General features: G+C 34.8%; 1 protein-coding gene across 1 annotated transcript; it reads right to left on the bottom strand.

Moving 5' to 3' along the window:
- Positions 1–12,255: 12,255 nt before the first annotated feature.
- Positions 12,256–15,541, bottom strand: LOC139877910 (receptor-like protein kinase HERK 1). Its single transcript, XM_071865314.1, has 5 exons — positions 14,634–15,541; positions 14,029–14,117; positions 12,878–12,938; positions 12,571–12,724; positions 12,256–12,383 (listed from the first exon to the last, which is right to left on the bottom strand). Exons 1-3 carry the CDS (start codon positions 15,537–15,539, stop codon positions 12,935–12,937), a joined length of 999 nt encoding a protein of 332 aa, XP_071721415.1. The 5' UTR covers positions 15,540–15,541; the 3' UTR covers positions 12,256–12,383; positions 12,571–12,724; positions 12,878–12,934.
- Positions 15,542–16,409: the final 868 nt, after the last annotated feature.

Below are 16,409 nucleotides of genomic sequence, written 5' to 3'. Positions count from 1 at the left end.
ACAGACACCCTAATTGACGCGAATCCTAAAGATAGATCTATTGGGCCTAACAAACCCCATCCAAAGTACCGGATGCTTTAGTACTTCGAAATTTATATCATATCCGAAGGGTGTCCCGGAATGATGGGAATATTCTTATATATGCATCTTGTTAATGTTGGTTACCAGGTGTTCACCATATGAATGATTTTTATCTCTATGTATAGGATGTGTATTGAAATATGAAATCTTGTGGTCTATTGTTACGATTTGATATATATAGGTTAAACCTATAACTCACCAACATTTTTGTTGACGTTTAAAGCATGTTTATTCTCAGGTGAATATTAAGAGCTTTCGCTGTTGCATACTAAAATAAGGACAAGATTTGGAGTCCATTTTTGTATGATATTGTGTAAAAACTGCATTCAAGAAACTGATTTCGATGTAACATATTTGTATTGTAAACCATTATGTAATGGTCGTGTATAAACAGGATATTTTAGATTATCATTATTTGATAATCTATGTAAGCTTTTTAAACCTTTATTTATGAAATAAAGGTTATGGTTTGTTTTAAAAATGAATGTAGTCTTTGAAAAACGTCTCATATAGAGGTCAAAACCTCGCAACGAAATCAATTAATATGGAACGTTTTTAATCAATAAGAACGGGACATTTCAACTCAGGTTCACATTGGCAAGCATCCAATGCTCGGTATACTTCTCTCAACCAATCTAGGATTTCTATTGGGTTTGAACTTACAAAATATTGATGTGGTTTACAATCTAGAAAATGTTTTAATGTACACTTTTTCTTGGTTTATATACTTGGTTGTTTAAACATTTGTATTGTATGAGGATACATCATCTGGTTAGGGTAATGGTACCCATACTAGAATGGTGCTTGGTATTGTGGTGGTAATTTATACTGAGGAAACTGAGATTGTGGTTGTGATGAACTCCCAATTGGTGCAGATCCAAACTGAGGGGTTGGAACCCCCGGAGGTGGAGTTTCAACATTTACTGCTCGAGTAACTGTAGGAGGAGAATTTCTAACTCATCAACTCTGTCACGAGCTTCCTTTAACTCACTTTCTAACTGTTGAATATAATCATTGAAGGTATTTCGTATGCCCGAGAGACATATTAAATTAATACGGCTAATATGTTTTGATCCAAGTCGGGTCATACCCAATAACAAGCTTACCAACACTTTATGTGTAATTAATCTTAACGACTGGATCGTTGAATAAATACGCGACACTTGAGCTTTAGAAAATCGGTTTTCTGAAATGTTATTACTTGAAATAAATTATTTGGATAATTTGTATTTAATTATTTATAGGTTTAAATAATTATGTTGTGTTATATTTTATAAAATGGTTTATAAAATTATTGCAAGTAACAAATACATATTTATTTTATGCAAGTTTTATAAAATCTTTTACAAGTTTTATAAAATTAACATCTTGTATAAAATAATGGGATAATGTGGGCAGTTTTTGTGGAACCAAGAAGGCCTCCTGTAGCGACCCGGCAAAATCGTCATTGACGGCGCCGACTACTTAGGTCCTGTTGCGTGGTCATAGTCCCTATATGAGACTCATTTGACCAAAATTATGTCGCATTCATTTGAAACGTACAAGACTTGCAAAGTTTAGTTTACAGACAATTCGACAACAAGTTTAAGATTACAAAAATTGTAAAGTATAAATGAAATAACTTGCGACATAATATAAGTTGAAAATCACAGTTGCTATAAATAGCGTAAGTATGTATGCTTTAAGGTTTAATCCAAAAGTGCTATCACTAGCGTATGCATGTATGCTTGACCTCAAGCAAGTAATCAAATTGTGCGGAAGCATGTATCAAGTAGCCGAGTATGAACCTGAGAAACATATAGAAAACTGTCAACGAAAAACGTTGGTGAAATCATAGGTGTATTTGTAAACGTTGTTTTTGAACCACAAGATTTAGTATTCCCATAGTTGATTATCAAAATCGTTTGCATTCCAAAAGTATTGTTCGCGAGCACCCAATTATCAAGACTTAACGTTTCCTTCCATAGAACCCCATCACAATAGTGTTAGAACATACACTGTTTCTCGAAAATATATTTCATCCGTAGACGGTAGCGAACCGTCCGTAATGAGGGTTTGTCAAACCCGTATGGCCACACAATATAAGTTCTCGCTTACACCCTGCAAGTGTAACTAATGATAATCGAATTGAGGATTTTTGTTCTAACTCGCTGTGGAATGTTTGTTTTCCTTGTACTTGTGTTCAAAGTATAAAAGTAAGTAGTACAAAATGTAACAAAGTATATGTTTCTCAGCCCACAATTTAAAAGTATAAAAAGTTGTTGAAAAGGTGGGACTATGATCTCACCTCGAGTGCACGAGTATAAATGTACTTCACAAAGTAAACGTGTGCATGAAAGTTGCTTAGCCTTGACCTAAACAAATAAGTTGTATCAATTAACCAGTTACGACACAAGGTCGGGTGAAATGTGTTCAATTAGTCCTATGGCTCGTTACGACTCGAATAGTATAGCAAGTGAATCACGTTGTCAAGTTTCATGCAAGAATCAAGTATAAAATAAGATTAGAACGATTGCATAAGTGTTTTGTTAAGTTTGACTAAAAGTCAAACTTGGTCAAAGTCAATGAAAAAGTCAATGGAGTCGGGTCGGGTCCCGAACTATTTTCATGAGCTTAGAAATCATATATGAGCATGTTGTCCAAGTTTCATGTTGATCGGGGGTGTGTAGCATAGCAAACATTATTCAAAAATCGACAAAGTTGGACAGACCACTTTGGCGCGCCGCGCGGGTATATGGCGCGCCGCGCCATTATCTGTGCAGAGAATTCTGGCAGTTTTCACACTCAAGCACGAATCCAACTTCAAATACCCATAAATCCTAAACCGTAAACATCCAAAACAAGTATCTTATATCGTTGGAAAGGTATTTTGACAAGGAATACAACTAACTACTTTTCACCAAGCAAAAACATCAATTACAATAACCGAAAACTCGTCAATTGATCAATAAAGGTTTATTTTCAAAGTTCAAGTTCATCAAATGCATTTTAAGTTTCGGGAATCCAATTCACACATATGATATGCCGTTTTGAAGGTAATGAAACGTGCATTACAACTAAACACTTACAAATAACATTTCATGGCATTCAAGCATCAAAAAGTTCGTTTTAAGTCTATCAAACCCTAACCAAAATCCACAAAAATCAATATTCATGTTTTTGAAGTTTTCTTAGTCAACCTATGCATCAAAACGAAGCTAGTGATACTAGTAACACAATTAAAACATGAACTTTAACAATTTAACAACATTAACTCATCTAAAATTAAAGATTAAGCACACCATTTTCAAGTTCATGCTAGTTACTTCAAAACAACAAATCGAGCAAATAAATCATATTTTCATGTTATACACGAGCCATAGACACTAACTAACACCATTTCAAGTCAAAACACGAATTTAGAGAAATCTAGAGTTTTTAGAAACTTTACCCCAAGCTATGAAATTGGTACCAAATCGAAGAGGATGAAGAGAGGATCACGAAAAAGTAATTTGTTTTGATGTTTGCTTCTCCAATCGGATTTAGATGATGAATTTGTGAGGATGGGTGTTTGAGTTCATGAAAGGGAAGTAGAGAGAAAAGAGGGAGAAGGTGGGAGGTGAAATGAATGGGTGGATAAGGTGGGTTGACTAGTTGACCTAGTCAACTAGTTTGCCCACTTGGCAACCTCGGTCCCTCAAGTTTCAAAGCGGGTGCGGGAATTAACCAAACGAATATTTTAAAAACGCTCGAGTAAACGAGTGATGTTATAATTAAATAACGGGAAAAATTAAGAACGTTGGTCAACGGAAACTACGAATTTAAATAACGAAAGATTTTATTTAAAAAAAAAGTGTTAAAAATAAATTTAACGGAAAAATGCGGGATGTTACACCTCCCATGCTTATTCCTTTTGGTACTTTTGAGGTCATAACTCCTAGGTACATGCTTAATAAGTTAACCAAGGTCTTGACTCAAAAGAAGCATGCAATACACATCAAACTAGTAGTAAAAAACTGCACAAAATTTGCTCCTGCAGCTGTCTACTGCCGTGGGCTGTTTGACACACAAAGGAGTTCAAAATTTGCTATTACAAGCTCACTTCAAGTGTAAAACAAATCCTAACAAAAGTACTAGGTGTTGGTATAAAGTTTGGGTTATTATCTCTTGAGGTTTCATGGTTTTGAAGCTTGCATTCTCATCATCATTCTAGCTACTGCTGTCCAGTTTTTCAAGTGCAATCAAAGTGGTTTTGAGCTTGGTTAATTAGTTAGTTAAGTGTCTAAATCTTAACTAGCTTAAAGGGTGGTGTTGGTGCATCAAAGGTTTAGGATTTTACACTCTTGTTCATCATCTTCATCATCATTTTAACCTCCTAACTTGGAGAAGGTATAACATCTAAACTCTCTTGTAGTTTGTAAGTATATTAAACAACTTGATCCTTGTGGGATTTAACTTTAAATTGGTTAAAGTTTAAAAAGTCTAATAAATGGTTATTTACATGCTTCCGCTTTGATTGATTCTTAAAATGGTTTAAGTATTATATGAACTTGTTAAATCCCTCCAAATGGTATCTAGAGCTGAAGTTGTTGAAATATGCTTCGAGATGATTATTAAACTCACTATATATTTTGCATTTTATGTACATGCATGATTGTAAAATGCAAAAATTAAAGTGTTTGGGTGGGTTTGTTGGTTGGCCGAATTTAAGGAGGTTCCAAATGGGTTTTGGAACTTGACATTTGGTCAATTTTGTTGTATGTTAAAATTTACAATCAAGCCTTGACCTTGTGTTTGAATGGTTGCATGTTTGGTTGATTTAATTCATTTATTTGGTTTGTAATAATATTTATTCAATTTGGATTGTAATATTATTATTTTAGTTATGTAATTTATTTTATATTTGATATGTAAAATAGATTAGGTTGTAATTTCATTTTTTAGACAAAATGTATTAGGATATATTTTGTAAAATGATGAAGATGATGAAGACTTGAAGAACACATGAAGAAGCATTTGGATGCAAGATTAAGTGGGAGATTTAAAATCTCATATTTTGTGTTATAACCCCTTTACCGGTGGCATTTGTTTTCGGCTAAACAAATGTCCACCAAAATGGCTTGATTGTGAACATATGATTTTGCATGCGTGGTTGTTTTAATTTCTTGTATGATTGTCGATTGTGCATGTTACTACAACAAGTTATCACACAAGTTAACAACAAGCAAAACTAAAATTTAATTGGTTAAATTATTAACAACATGAAATTTACCAAACCACAATTTAATCGGTTAAATTGAAATGGCTAAAAGGACATTAATAAACGGTTATTAAGAACATGATAAGGATCATATATATAAAATGGTTTATATCAAGTAATTGGCTAAAATTACAAAAATTGAAAATGGATTTTAAATAAACCATACACTAAATGCATGTTGGTGTATGGCATAAAAGTTTTCTTAAACTAGAAATAATGAAAACTTAAAATCCCTTTAACAACAAGGTAAACAAGTTGAACGCCATCCTTTTGTGTGACACTTGGACATATTAGGGAACTCATGATGGGATAAAGGTCACCTAACCATCATGAACAAACTAATATGATTAAGGTGAATTTCGCATGCTTGTGGGATAAAGGTCACCTAACCACCTGTATGTTAAGTTTACACGTCTAAACAAGTAGGACGACTTGATTTGGAAATCTTGAACTTAGGGTCACCGAAGCATGATGAACAAATAGGCGTTGATGGGATAATATGCCATGCAAAAGGATTGCATGATCCCATAACTTAGAAGTTGCAAAAGGATTGCAATTGTCATATAATGACTACCTAGCTAAATCGAATGACGGGATAAAGGTCACCTAACCAAAATTTGGTTTACCGTTGGATTCTAAAATTTAATATATATATCAATTGGATTTAAAAGGGTATTGTTTATTAAATTTAAAATCGATACTTAAATGAACTTTGTTAAATTTTGTAGATGGCCGCCAATAACAACAACATGCAAAACGCACCTATTAACTTGAACCACCTATCGTTAAGGTCTCTCCTCGAGAAAGACAAACTCAACCATACGAACTTTATGGATTGGTTCCGCAATCTTAGGATTGTCCTCAAACTTGAGGATAAGGCGTTTGTGTTGGAAGACCCCATTCCCGATCAACCCGACGAGGATGATACGAAAGGCATGGCTTATTGGGATAAGTATTGCACCGATTCGGTGCAAGTCGCTTGCCTAATGCTTGGGACTATGATACCCGAACTCCAAAAGGATTTCGAGCATCATACTGCATACGACATGATCACGCAATTGAAGGAGATGTTCCTTCAACAAGCACGTGTCGAGCGCTTCAAGACCGTTCGAGCGCTTCATGCATGTCGTATAGACGACTCCCAATCCGTTTCATCTTATGTCCTCAAGATGAAAAGCCTCATTGATCGCGCAAACCGTCTTAATCTCAACATATCTAATGAGCTAGCCATGGATCTTATCCTAAACTCCTTGTCAAAGAGGTTTGACCAATTTGTAATTAATTACAATATGAATGGGATGGATAAGATCATTGGCGAACTTCATGGAATGCTTAGGACGGCGAAAACTAGCATGGGTAAGAGGGCTTCACTCGTGCTAATGATCAATGATGGTGGGTCCAAAGGTAACAACACCTCTAAGCCAAAGGCGGCCAAGAGGAAAGGACCCACCCATCAAGGCAAGGGGAAGGGAGGATGGTTACCCCAACCAAAAACAAGAACAAGAAGCAAAAGGTTGCCGGACAAGCAAACCCCAAGGAAGACCCGTGCTTCGGTTGCGGTGAAATGGGTCACTGGAAATGCAACTGCCCGGTCTACCTTAAGGAGTTGAAGGAAAAGAGGGATGCGGGGTAAACTTCAGGTAATATATATATGGTATATATAGAGCTTAGTATTACTTCTTCTAATACATGGGTATTAGACACTGGATGTAGAACATCAAGTCTCTTTATGGGTAATGGAGCCAAAGTGCAAGTGAAGGCTCAAGGATACTTTGTATTAAAGCTTCCAAGTGGTTTGGAACTTATTTTGAACAATGTTTTGTATGCACCGAATTTATGTCGAAACATTATTTCAGTTTCCCGTTTAAAACAATGTGGGTTTTATCTTAATTTTGTTAATGATGATATCCACGTTTATTTAGATAATGTATTCTATTTTAAGGCTTCGCCTTCAAATGGAATTTATGAATTGGTTCATGATGACACATCATCTAGTAGCTCAATATACCATACTAGTACCAAGAAAATCAAAAGGGATTTGAGTGATTCCTACTTATGGCATTGTCGCCTTGGTCACATAAACAAGAATCGAATGCATACACTTCAAAAGAATTCCCTTTTGAAATCAAATGAACTAGACTCGTTTGATGTATGTGAATCTTGTTTACAAGGCAAAATGACTAAAGCACATTTTAAAGGGACCAACGAAAGGGCTAAGGACTTATTGGGATTAATACATTAAGATGTATGTGGACCCTTTAAGCCCATAACTAGGAATGGTGAAAGATACTTTGTTACTTTCATTGATGACTTCAGTCGTTTCGGATATGTCTACTTGTTAAGACATAAGGACGAAACTTTTGAAGCATTAAAAGAGTATCAAAACGAAGTACAAAATCAACTCAATAAGACAATCAAGGTACTTCGTACCGATAGAGGAGGTGAATACCTAAGCGATGCCTTCCAAGATCATCTTAGAAGTTGTGGGATTATCTCGCAACTTACTCCACCCGGGACACCACAGCTTAATGGTGTGTCCGAAAGGAGGAACCGAACCCTAATGGATATGGTTCGATCTATGATGGCTAGAAGCTCGTTACCTCTATCATTTTGGGGTTATTGTCTATGCTCCGTGGCTCGTATTCTAAATATGGCCCCAACCAAGAAAGTGGAACGAACTCCTCATGAGATGTGGTTTGGAAAACCTCCATCTCTATCATACTTAAAGGTATGGGGATGTGAAGCTTATCCTAAGCGTTACGTCCCTAATAAGTTGAATGCTCGATCCACGAAGTGTATCTTCATAGGATATCCCAAGGATGATATGGGATACTATTTCTATGATCCATCCGAGTAAAATGTGTTTGTTGCTCGGAAGGCTGAATTCCTTGAAACTAAGTTCCTAATGGAAGGAAATAGTGAAAGAAAGATAGATCTTGAAGAGGTTCAAGATCAAGTAGATGATACACAATTGGTTGACACTAGCACTCAACATGAAAATGTTGAGAGTGATCAAATGGATGATCAAAATACACAAGACGTTCGCAGATCTGGTAGGATTAGTAATCCTCCTGAGAGATATGGGTTTCTCATGGATGGTTGCTATGTGGTTGATTTGGATGAACCAACAAACTACCAAGATGCTTTATCAAGGATTGATAAGGATAAATGGCAGGAAGCCATGAACGCTGAGATGCAATCCATGTATGACAACCAAGTTTGGGAACTTGTTGAACAACCTACTGGCTCAAGGCTAGTTGATTGTAAATGGCTTTTCAAGATGAAAACCGACATACATGGAAAATTGGATACATATAAAGCTAGACTTATAGCAAAAGGTTTCACTCAAACTCAAGGGGTTGACTATGATGAAACTTTTTCGCCTGTGGCAATGCTAAAGTCTATTAGGATATTATTTGCCATTGCTGCTCATTATGATTATGAAATATGGCAAATGGATGTCAAGACCGCTTTTCTAAATGGATATCTTGTGGAAGATGTCTATATGGTTTAACCTGAAGGTTTTGTTGATCTGAAATATCCTAAAAAGGTATGCAAGTTAAAGAAGTCAATCTACGGATTGAAACAAGCATCTAGAATGTGGAATCATCGTTTTAATGAGGAAGTCGAGAAATTTGGCTTCATTAAAAATGGTGATGAAGCTTGTGTATATAAGAAAGCTAGTGGGAGCACTATCATGTTCCTGGTACTATATGTGGATGATATATTGTTATTTGGAAATGATATTCCGGCAATGCAAAGTCTTAAAACTTGGCTAAGTAAATGCTTCTCCATTAAGGATCTTGGAGAAGCACAATACGTTTTGGGGATTGGGATCTACAGGAATAGATCCAAGAAGCTGATAGGTTTGAATCAAAGTGCATACATTGAAAAGATCTTGAAAAGGTTCAAGATGGAGAACTCTAAGAAAGGTTTGGTACCTATTCAAAAGGGAACACTTCTCAGTTCATCTCAGTGCCCCACCACGAAAGATGAACAGGAGAGAATGAAGAAAGTCCCATATGCGTCTGCCATTGGGTCAATCATGTATGCAATGATATGCACTAGACCGGATGTGTCATGCGCTCTTAGCCTGACAAGTAGATACCAGAATAACCCAGGCAACAGTCATTGGATAGCTGTCAAAAGTATATTGAAATACCTTAGGAGGACTAAGGATATGTTTCTAATATATGGGTTTGGTGAGGAGGAACTCGCTGTAAAAGGTTACATGGATGCGAGTTTCCAAACTGATCGAGATGATTCTCGATCACAGTCCGGTTATGTCTTCACGTTAAATGGAGGTGCGGTCTCTTGGAAGAGTTCAAAATAGGATGTTGTTGCATTATCCACTACAGAGTCGGAGTACATTGCCGCCTCATTGGCAGCTCAGGAAGCTGCATAGATGAAGAAATTCATCGACGACTTAGGAGTAGTCCCTTCCATTCAGGACCTTCTTGAGATCTTTTGTGACAACGAGGGTGCGATTGCTCAGATCAAAGAACCTCGTGCTCACCAAAAGACCCGTCACATTGAGCGGAGATTCAACTATATAAGGGATGAAGTTGAAAAGGGAAAGATATGTATTCGCAAAGTTCACACAGATCTTAACATAGCGGATCCACTCACGAAGCTCTTACATGGATCAAAACATACAGGACATGTTTGTGCATTAGGGCTTCGATATTCTAGTGATTGGTCATGATCTGTTTTAAGTATTGTAACGGAACGAAATTGTTCAAACTCATTAATATAATTATGGTATTAATTTATTTTGAGTTATGTTCCTATTTTGCATATTTTATCCATGAATAAGTAATTATTCTAAATTCCGTAGTCGATCACATTTGTGGGAGCAAGTGTGAGGTTTAGACTATTATAAACTTGGATTGGTATACATTCACGGACTAAATGTGGGGCAAGGTTGCTACCAAGGTTCATAGATATTTGTGGGATGCAAATATTGGAAGACCCACCCTTAAGATTTACTAAATGGAGCCTTCGTGGTTGATCACATGTAATCTTGAGTAAAGGCGAATATCATTGTATCCTCTGACCTGAGATACATATTGGGTTCGGATATTTACCAAGTATTGTGCCTTGATTCTTTCCTTCGCTATTCTGAAATATGGTAGTTCATAAGGAAGAGCTCAGGTATAATGCAAGGTATATATATTTAGGACGTATGTAGTCAAGATGGAATTTGTCCCTCTTATTCGTTGAGAGTCAGATGTCTAAGGCCTGATAGAGTTAAATCTAAAAGGGAGTGATCACTCCGTGTCTCTTGGATTTAACATGACATCTAGGACGAAAGGAAATAATGAAAAGATTCACCTATTCATATTCGAGATGGGAACTCGAAAAGGATGATGTTATTGAATGGCACAAAGTCATAACATATTGGGGGTGATGGACGGTCGTTAAGTGGTATCCATCACTTGCATTAATTTCTTATGTTTCTCGTGCAAGTGGGAGATTGAAGGTATTTCGTATGTCCGAGAGACATATTAAATTAATACGGCTAATATGTTTTGATCCAAGTCGGGTCATACCCAATAACAAGCTTACCAACACTTTATGTGTATTTAATCTTAACGACTGGATCGTTGAATAAATACGCGACACTTGAGCTTTAAAAAATCGATTTTCTGAAATGTTATTACTTGAAATAAATTATTTGGATAATTTGTATTTAATTATTTATAGGTTTAAATAATTATGTTGTGTTATATTTTATAAAATGGTTTATAAAATTATTGCAAGTAACAAATACATATTTATTTTATACAAGTTTTATAAAATCTTTTACAAGTTTTATAAAATTAACATCTTGTATAAAATAATGGGATAATGTGGGCAGTTTTTGTGGAACCAAGAAGGCCTCCCATGCTTATTCCTTTTGGTACTTTTGAGGTCATAACTCCTAAGTACATGCTTAATAAGTTAACCAAGGTCTTGACTCAAAAGAAGCATGCAATACACATCAAACTAGTAGTAAAAAACTGCACAAAATTTGCTCCTGCAGCTTTCTACTGCCGTGGGCTGTTTGACACACAAAGGAGTTCAAAATTTGCTATTACAAGCTCACTTCAAGTGTAAAACAAATCCTAACATAAGTACTAGGTGTTGTATAAAGTTTGGGGTATTATCTCTTGAGGTTTCATGGTTTTGAAGCTTGCATTCTCATCATCATTCTAGCTACTGCTGTCCAGTTTTTCAAGTGCAATCAAAGTGGTTTTGAGCTTGGTTAATTAGTTAGTTAAGTGTCTAAATCTTAACTAGCTTAAAGGGTGGTGTTAGTGCATCAAAGGTTTAGGATTTTACACTCTTGTTCATCATCTTCATCATCATTTTAACCTCCTAACTTGGAGAAGGTATAACATCTAAACTCTCTTGTAGTTTGTAAGTATATTAAACAACTTGATCCTTGTGGGATTTAACTTTAAATTGGTTAAAGTTTAACAAGTCTAATAAATGGTTATTTACATGCTTCCGCTTTGATTGATTCTTAAAATGGTTTAAGTATTATATGAACTTGTTAAATCCCTTCAATCATGTTGTTCATTATCTGATTCCTCACTCTCTACATGAGCTCTGAAGATTCCGGGGATGGTGGAGCCTGAACGTTTTGATGACCGTCAATCATTCTTTAACATGTATCACATATCATCTCACTAAAACTTAGTGGATAATTTATTAGTGCCTAAAGACTAATGTACATAACCTCTACATTCACTTAACTTGCCCCACTAATATGCTTGACACATCCTATTCGAGGTCTGGGAGCATGACATTTACGTGTACATGCTACAAAACCTATGCTTTGAAACCAACTTGTAACACTAGCCAATGTTTTATATAATCACAACTGAAACATATGTTCTATTAACAAACCATAGTTAAGTAAATAACTTGAAACATAGTTATTACAGTAATCCAGGTGTTACGTTATTACAAAAACTTTAATATACAAATAGTATCGAAATATAGCCCTCAGAATAGCTATGTCAAACATATCTTTCAAACAAGCTTCTGCCACAATCTCATCATTACATAGCCTAACCTGCAAGGGAGGAGATGTGGAGGATTAGCACCAGGTTAAGTGAATGGAAAAAACCTAACATCTACAGGTATTTAGCATCAAGCTAAGTACAATTGCATGACACAATAATTAAACAACCAATATGGTAACAAAAGAACTGACAGCTTGTACATGCCTACAACTACTAGCTGATCAGGCTAGAGTTTACCGGTAGTTTCTGTTACTGGCTCCGTCGTATAGTAAGTCGGACTCAGGGGATGCGTCATTCAAACTATACTACACGAATAGTAACACTTGAACCCAACCACACAAATTATAGTTGACCTCTTTCCCAGCTTCACAATTCAAAGCCGGTTGTCGAGCTACATAAATCAGAGTCGATAATAACAATGTGCATATTATCATCACAGACAACATAATACATCATATACAATCAAATCAGGTCAAACATGGCAGGACAACAGTATCATAACTCGCTATTACATATATATAAAAGTTAAGATGGTCCCACTCACCTGATAAACAACAAGAACTCAGAAGTTTAATGTTACTAAGCCTTCTCTCTGTCCTTATCACCTGAAGATAATGGAAACAGAGTCAATATAGTGTTCTATACATAAATTAGACACACGTACAGTATAACGGCTTAAAAATAACAAAATAATGAAACACAATCTGCTGATTAAACGGTCCTAACGAGGTCCAATTCTAACAAACAAATTTGATTTGTAACCCTTGTCACAAACGCAGTTCACTGACCCTTCAAATAATTATAACACATAATTATAAAATTACTAATATTAATATTAATAAATTAATATAAGACACGGGTAAAATGATCATTTACCGTTAGCCCTAGTTTGAAGTTGTTACAGTACGATATGTCATGTTTTTCCATGATATTAGAGATTACTTAGATTCATGGGCGTCTTTTAGGGTGCGAAAAATAGATAATCAAACAGGGCCTAAATTATAAAAACTCGATAATATATATTTGTCCTAGTGGTATGTATACAAACTCGCAATATGATTCTTTCGTTGCAAATTATACTAAATTAAAAGTAAAAAAAAATTATATATATACAAGAACCAATATATAAGGGTCAGTTTTTATGTCATTAAGGATAGTTGTAAGGGCCTATATTTATATCTCGAATTGGGACTTATAATTTAATAAGACGGCCTTGCTTAGATTACTTCTTACCGGACGTTAGTATTTCATTTGACTTCTACATGGTACCAAAATGACACCCCTCACACCCCAGGCGTTAATTTTGACAAAAAAATTGGCGTCGCACAATTAAGCAACAGGTAAAAATGAAATTTGACAGCCAATCAAAATTTGACATCTAAGATTTATATTATTAATTTAATTTTTTACACCAAACTTCCAATCATCACCCAAAAATCTTCACACCGGAAAATAACCCTCAAAAGTGAGCTCACTTACATCACCATGAAAAACAAACAAACGCAAACGCTCATATCCAGAAATCATAAATTACATACGCAAACTACACTAAAGACAATGCATGTACATATGCTATGTATCTATGGTGTTTGTACATATACATATAATATGAGAGGATTAGGTTATCAAAAGTCAATCATTATAGTTAGTTACTAGGATAAATCTTATTTACCATAGTCATCCTAAACAATGTACCTTTCTTGATGATCTTCTTGACACGTCTTCTCTGCCTCCTTATCCTTGTTATTCTTTTCATCCTTCTCACCCTTTTCATTCTTTTCATCCTATACGTCAAATCCATGAAAACTTTGTTAGTGCACACTGATTCTAATTACTACTTAAAAGAACTAAAAAGCATATCATCAAAAAAAACCTCACTGAATATTTTTTTTTCTCTTATATTAATTTAAAAATAGTTTAAGTTTACAAAGGCCATAACATCTTATATATTTTATTATAATCCTAGATATCTATATCTATATATACACACAAATGACCTTTCATATATAACGAACCGCATGAAACTATCCATAATGCGCAATATATTTCCCTAAAAGTGCCAATTAATAAACTAAACGATACATATATCAAACAACATTAATTACATAACAAAGAATGGTTAAAATTATCAATTTACATTATCGCAACTTATAAACACATAATACAATTTTTGGTTGTCATGATACTAACTGTTTAATTATTTCTTACGATTCTGGAAATTCTTAATTTGCTGTATTTTATGTCTTTTGGTTCACTATTTTGGGTTTTAATCAAACACATTTATAGTTATGATAACTTACTTGAAACTTCAATGCCTTCTGCAGTTCTGCTAAAACTATTCTTGTTGTCGGGCGTATCTCTTCATCATCATTTAAACACAGGTAGACAATGTCCAGGTAAGTAGTCAATGATTTAGGCGCGATTTCTTCACTTATAGCTCTAAATACTACATCATTTCGTTTCTTGCTTTCAAACTCGTATTTCATGAAACTAAGTAGAGATTGTGTCTCATGTTTGGGGAGTGTATACGTTGCTCTACCAGATAATATTTCAAAAAAAACCACACCAAGTGAATAAACATCAGATTTTGCACTTAAAATGCCCGACTTAAAGTACAATGGGTCTACGTAGTCCTTTGTGCCACAAGGATGATCAATGAAGAAGTTTGTTTCCTCATTCAATGTACTTCTCAAAGAAAGTCCAAAATCACCAATTTTTGCCTTCCAATCATCAAACAATAGGATGTTAGCAGATTTTATGTCTCTATGTATCACTACCTCCGAATCTTTATAAATAATTATCTCTTGTCCTTGAATACCTTCATGAAGGAAATTTAGCCCCGTCGCAACATCTATGCATATTTTAAGTCTATTTCTCCATGTAAGACTAGCATTATTCAAATGCTTATCAAGACTCCCTTTTGATGCATACTCATAAACAATAAGTTTTTCATTAGTTTCATTGCTATATCCAATAAGACCGATAACATTTTCATGATTATACTCGCAAAGAATCCGTAGCTCATTGTAGTATTGTTGCTCCCCTTGACCGTGACGTTTATCCAACTTTTTTACAACAATCGTAGAATGTTCATTAACATTTCCATGCACAAGTTTTCCTTTGAATACTTTCCCAAAACCTCCTTCTCCAATATGATTCGTAGGATCAAAATTCTGCGTGGCCAACATAATGTCATTAAATGACATTCTCAAGGGGTCCTTGTAGTTTTCCTGTCATTCATAATAATCTATTAGCACTAAACATTTATACTTAATTTTGTCGAAGTAAATAGAACATTATTTTGAAAAAAAGTTAATTATATGGTCTACCTAGTCTAGAATATAAAACTATGTTATTTGATGAATCATAAACTATTTCAAACATAATTACATGTATATTTCTTTTTGCAAAATTAATTATACTAATTTTACTTGTCCAAAATAATGAAATTAAATCTCTAAGGAAAAACTGCTGAAGTTCAAGGTTGTTGTGTACTAGTGAAGAAGTCAAGGAGGTAAACCTAGATAGTTTGATTAATATATATCAAAGGAAGATCTAGGGTTTGTTGATAATGTTCAATACTCGTTTCAGTTCTTTTACACACACAAAAGTGTGCATATAGCTCTCTAGTGATTTTTACTTGATCAATTGAGTGATTCTGTAGTTTAAACACGTCTCGTGTTATCATTCTTGTTTGCTGTGATCTCGATAGTTTGTGTAGATCATATATATATAGTTGTGATGTTGGAAGCAATAAGTTCTGTGTAATCTGAGAATCTGATTTGCTTAGGTTGTTCTTGAGTGATTGAAAGAGTTCTTGGTAATTTTTTTACATGTTTTCACATGGTATCACTGCACGATGCGCATGATCATATAAGTTTGTTTGGATTAGAAATCATTTAATTCGTGTTCTTGTGGTTTAATATGATATATCAGAATGTATGTAGGTTTTTTCCCGGCATCAAGATCACACGAAAATATGAACATTTAGAAGAGACATTTCGTGATGAATGTTATTATTTAGGCGGGAAAACGATCGACAAAAATAACATTCAAGATAATATTGTTCGTGAAGA

Source organism: Rutidosis leptorrhynchoides, chromosome 11 (assembly GCF_046630445.1).
Source record: "Rutidosis leptorrhynchoides isolate AG116_Rl617_1_P2 chromosome 11, CSIRO_AGI_Rlap_v1, whole genome shotgun sequence".
Taxonomy (NCBI): domain Eukaryota; kingdom Viridiplantae; phylum Streptophyta; class Magnoliopsida; order Asterales; family Asteraceae; genus Rutidosis; species Rutidosis leptorrhynchoides.
The sequence above is the reverse complement of the archived record's forward strand: the minus strand, read 5'-3'. Positions and strand labels throughout refer to the sequence as shown.

Bases quoted from the DNA above. Each gene is read 5' to 3' on its own strand.
- LOC139877910 (XM_071865314.1), bottom strand. From the start codon at position 15,539: ATGTCATTTAATGACATTATGTTGGCCACGCAGAATTTTGATCCTACG. The intron at 14,118-14,633 runs GTAAGTTATCAT...TTTGACGTATAG, and splicing joins AGAAGGCATTGAAGTTTCAA to GATGAAAAGAATGAAAAGGG.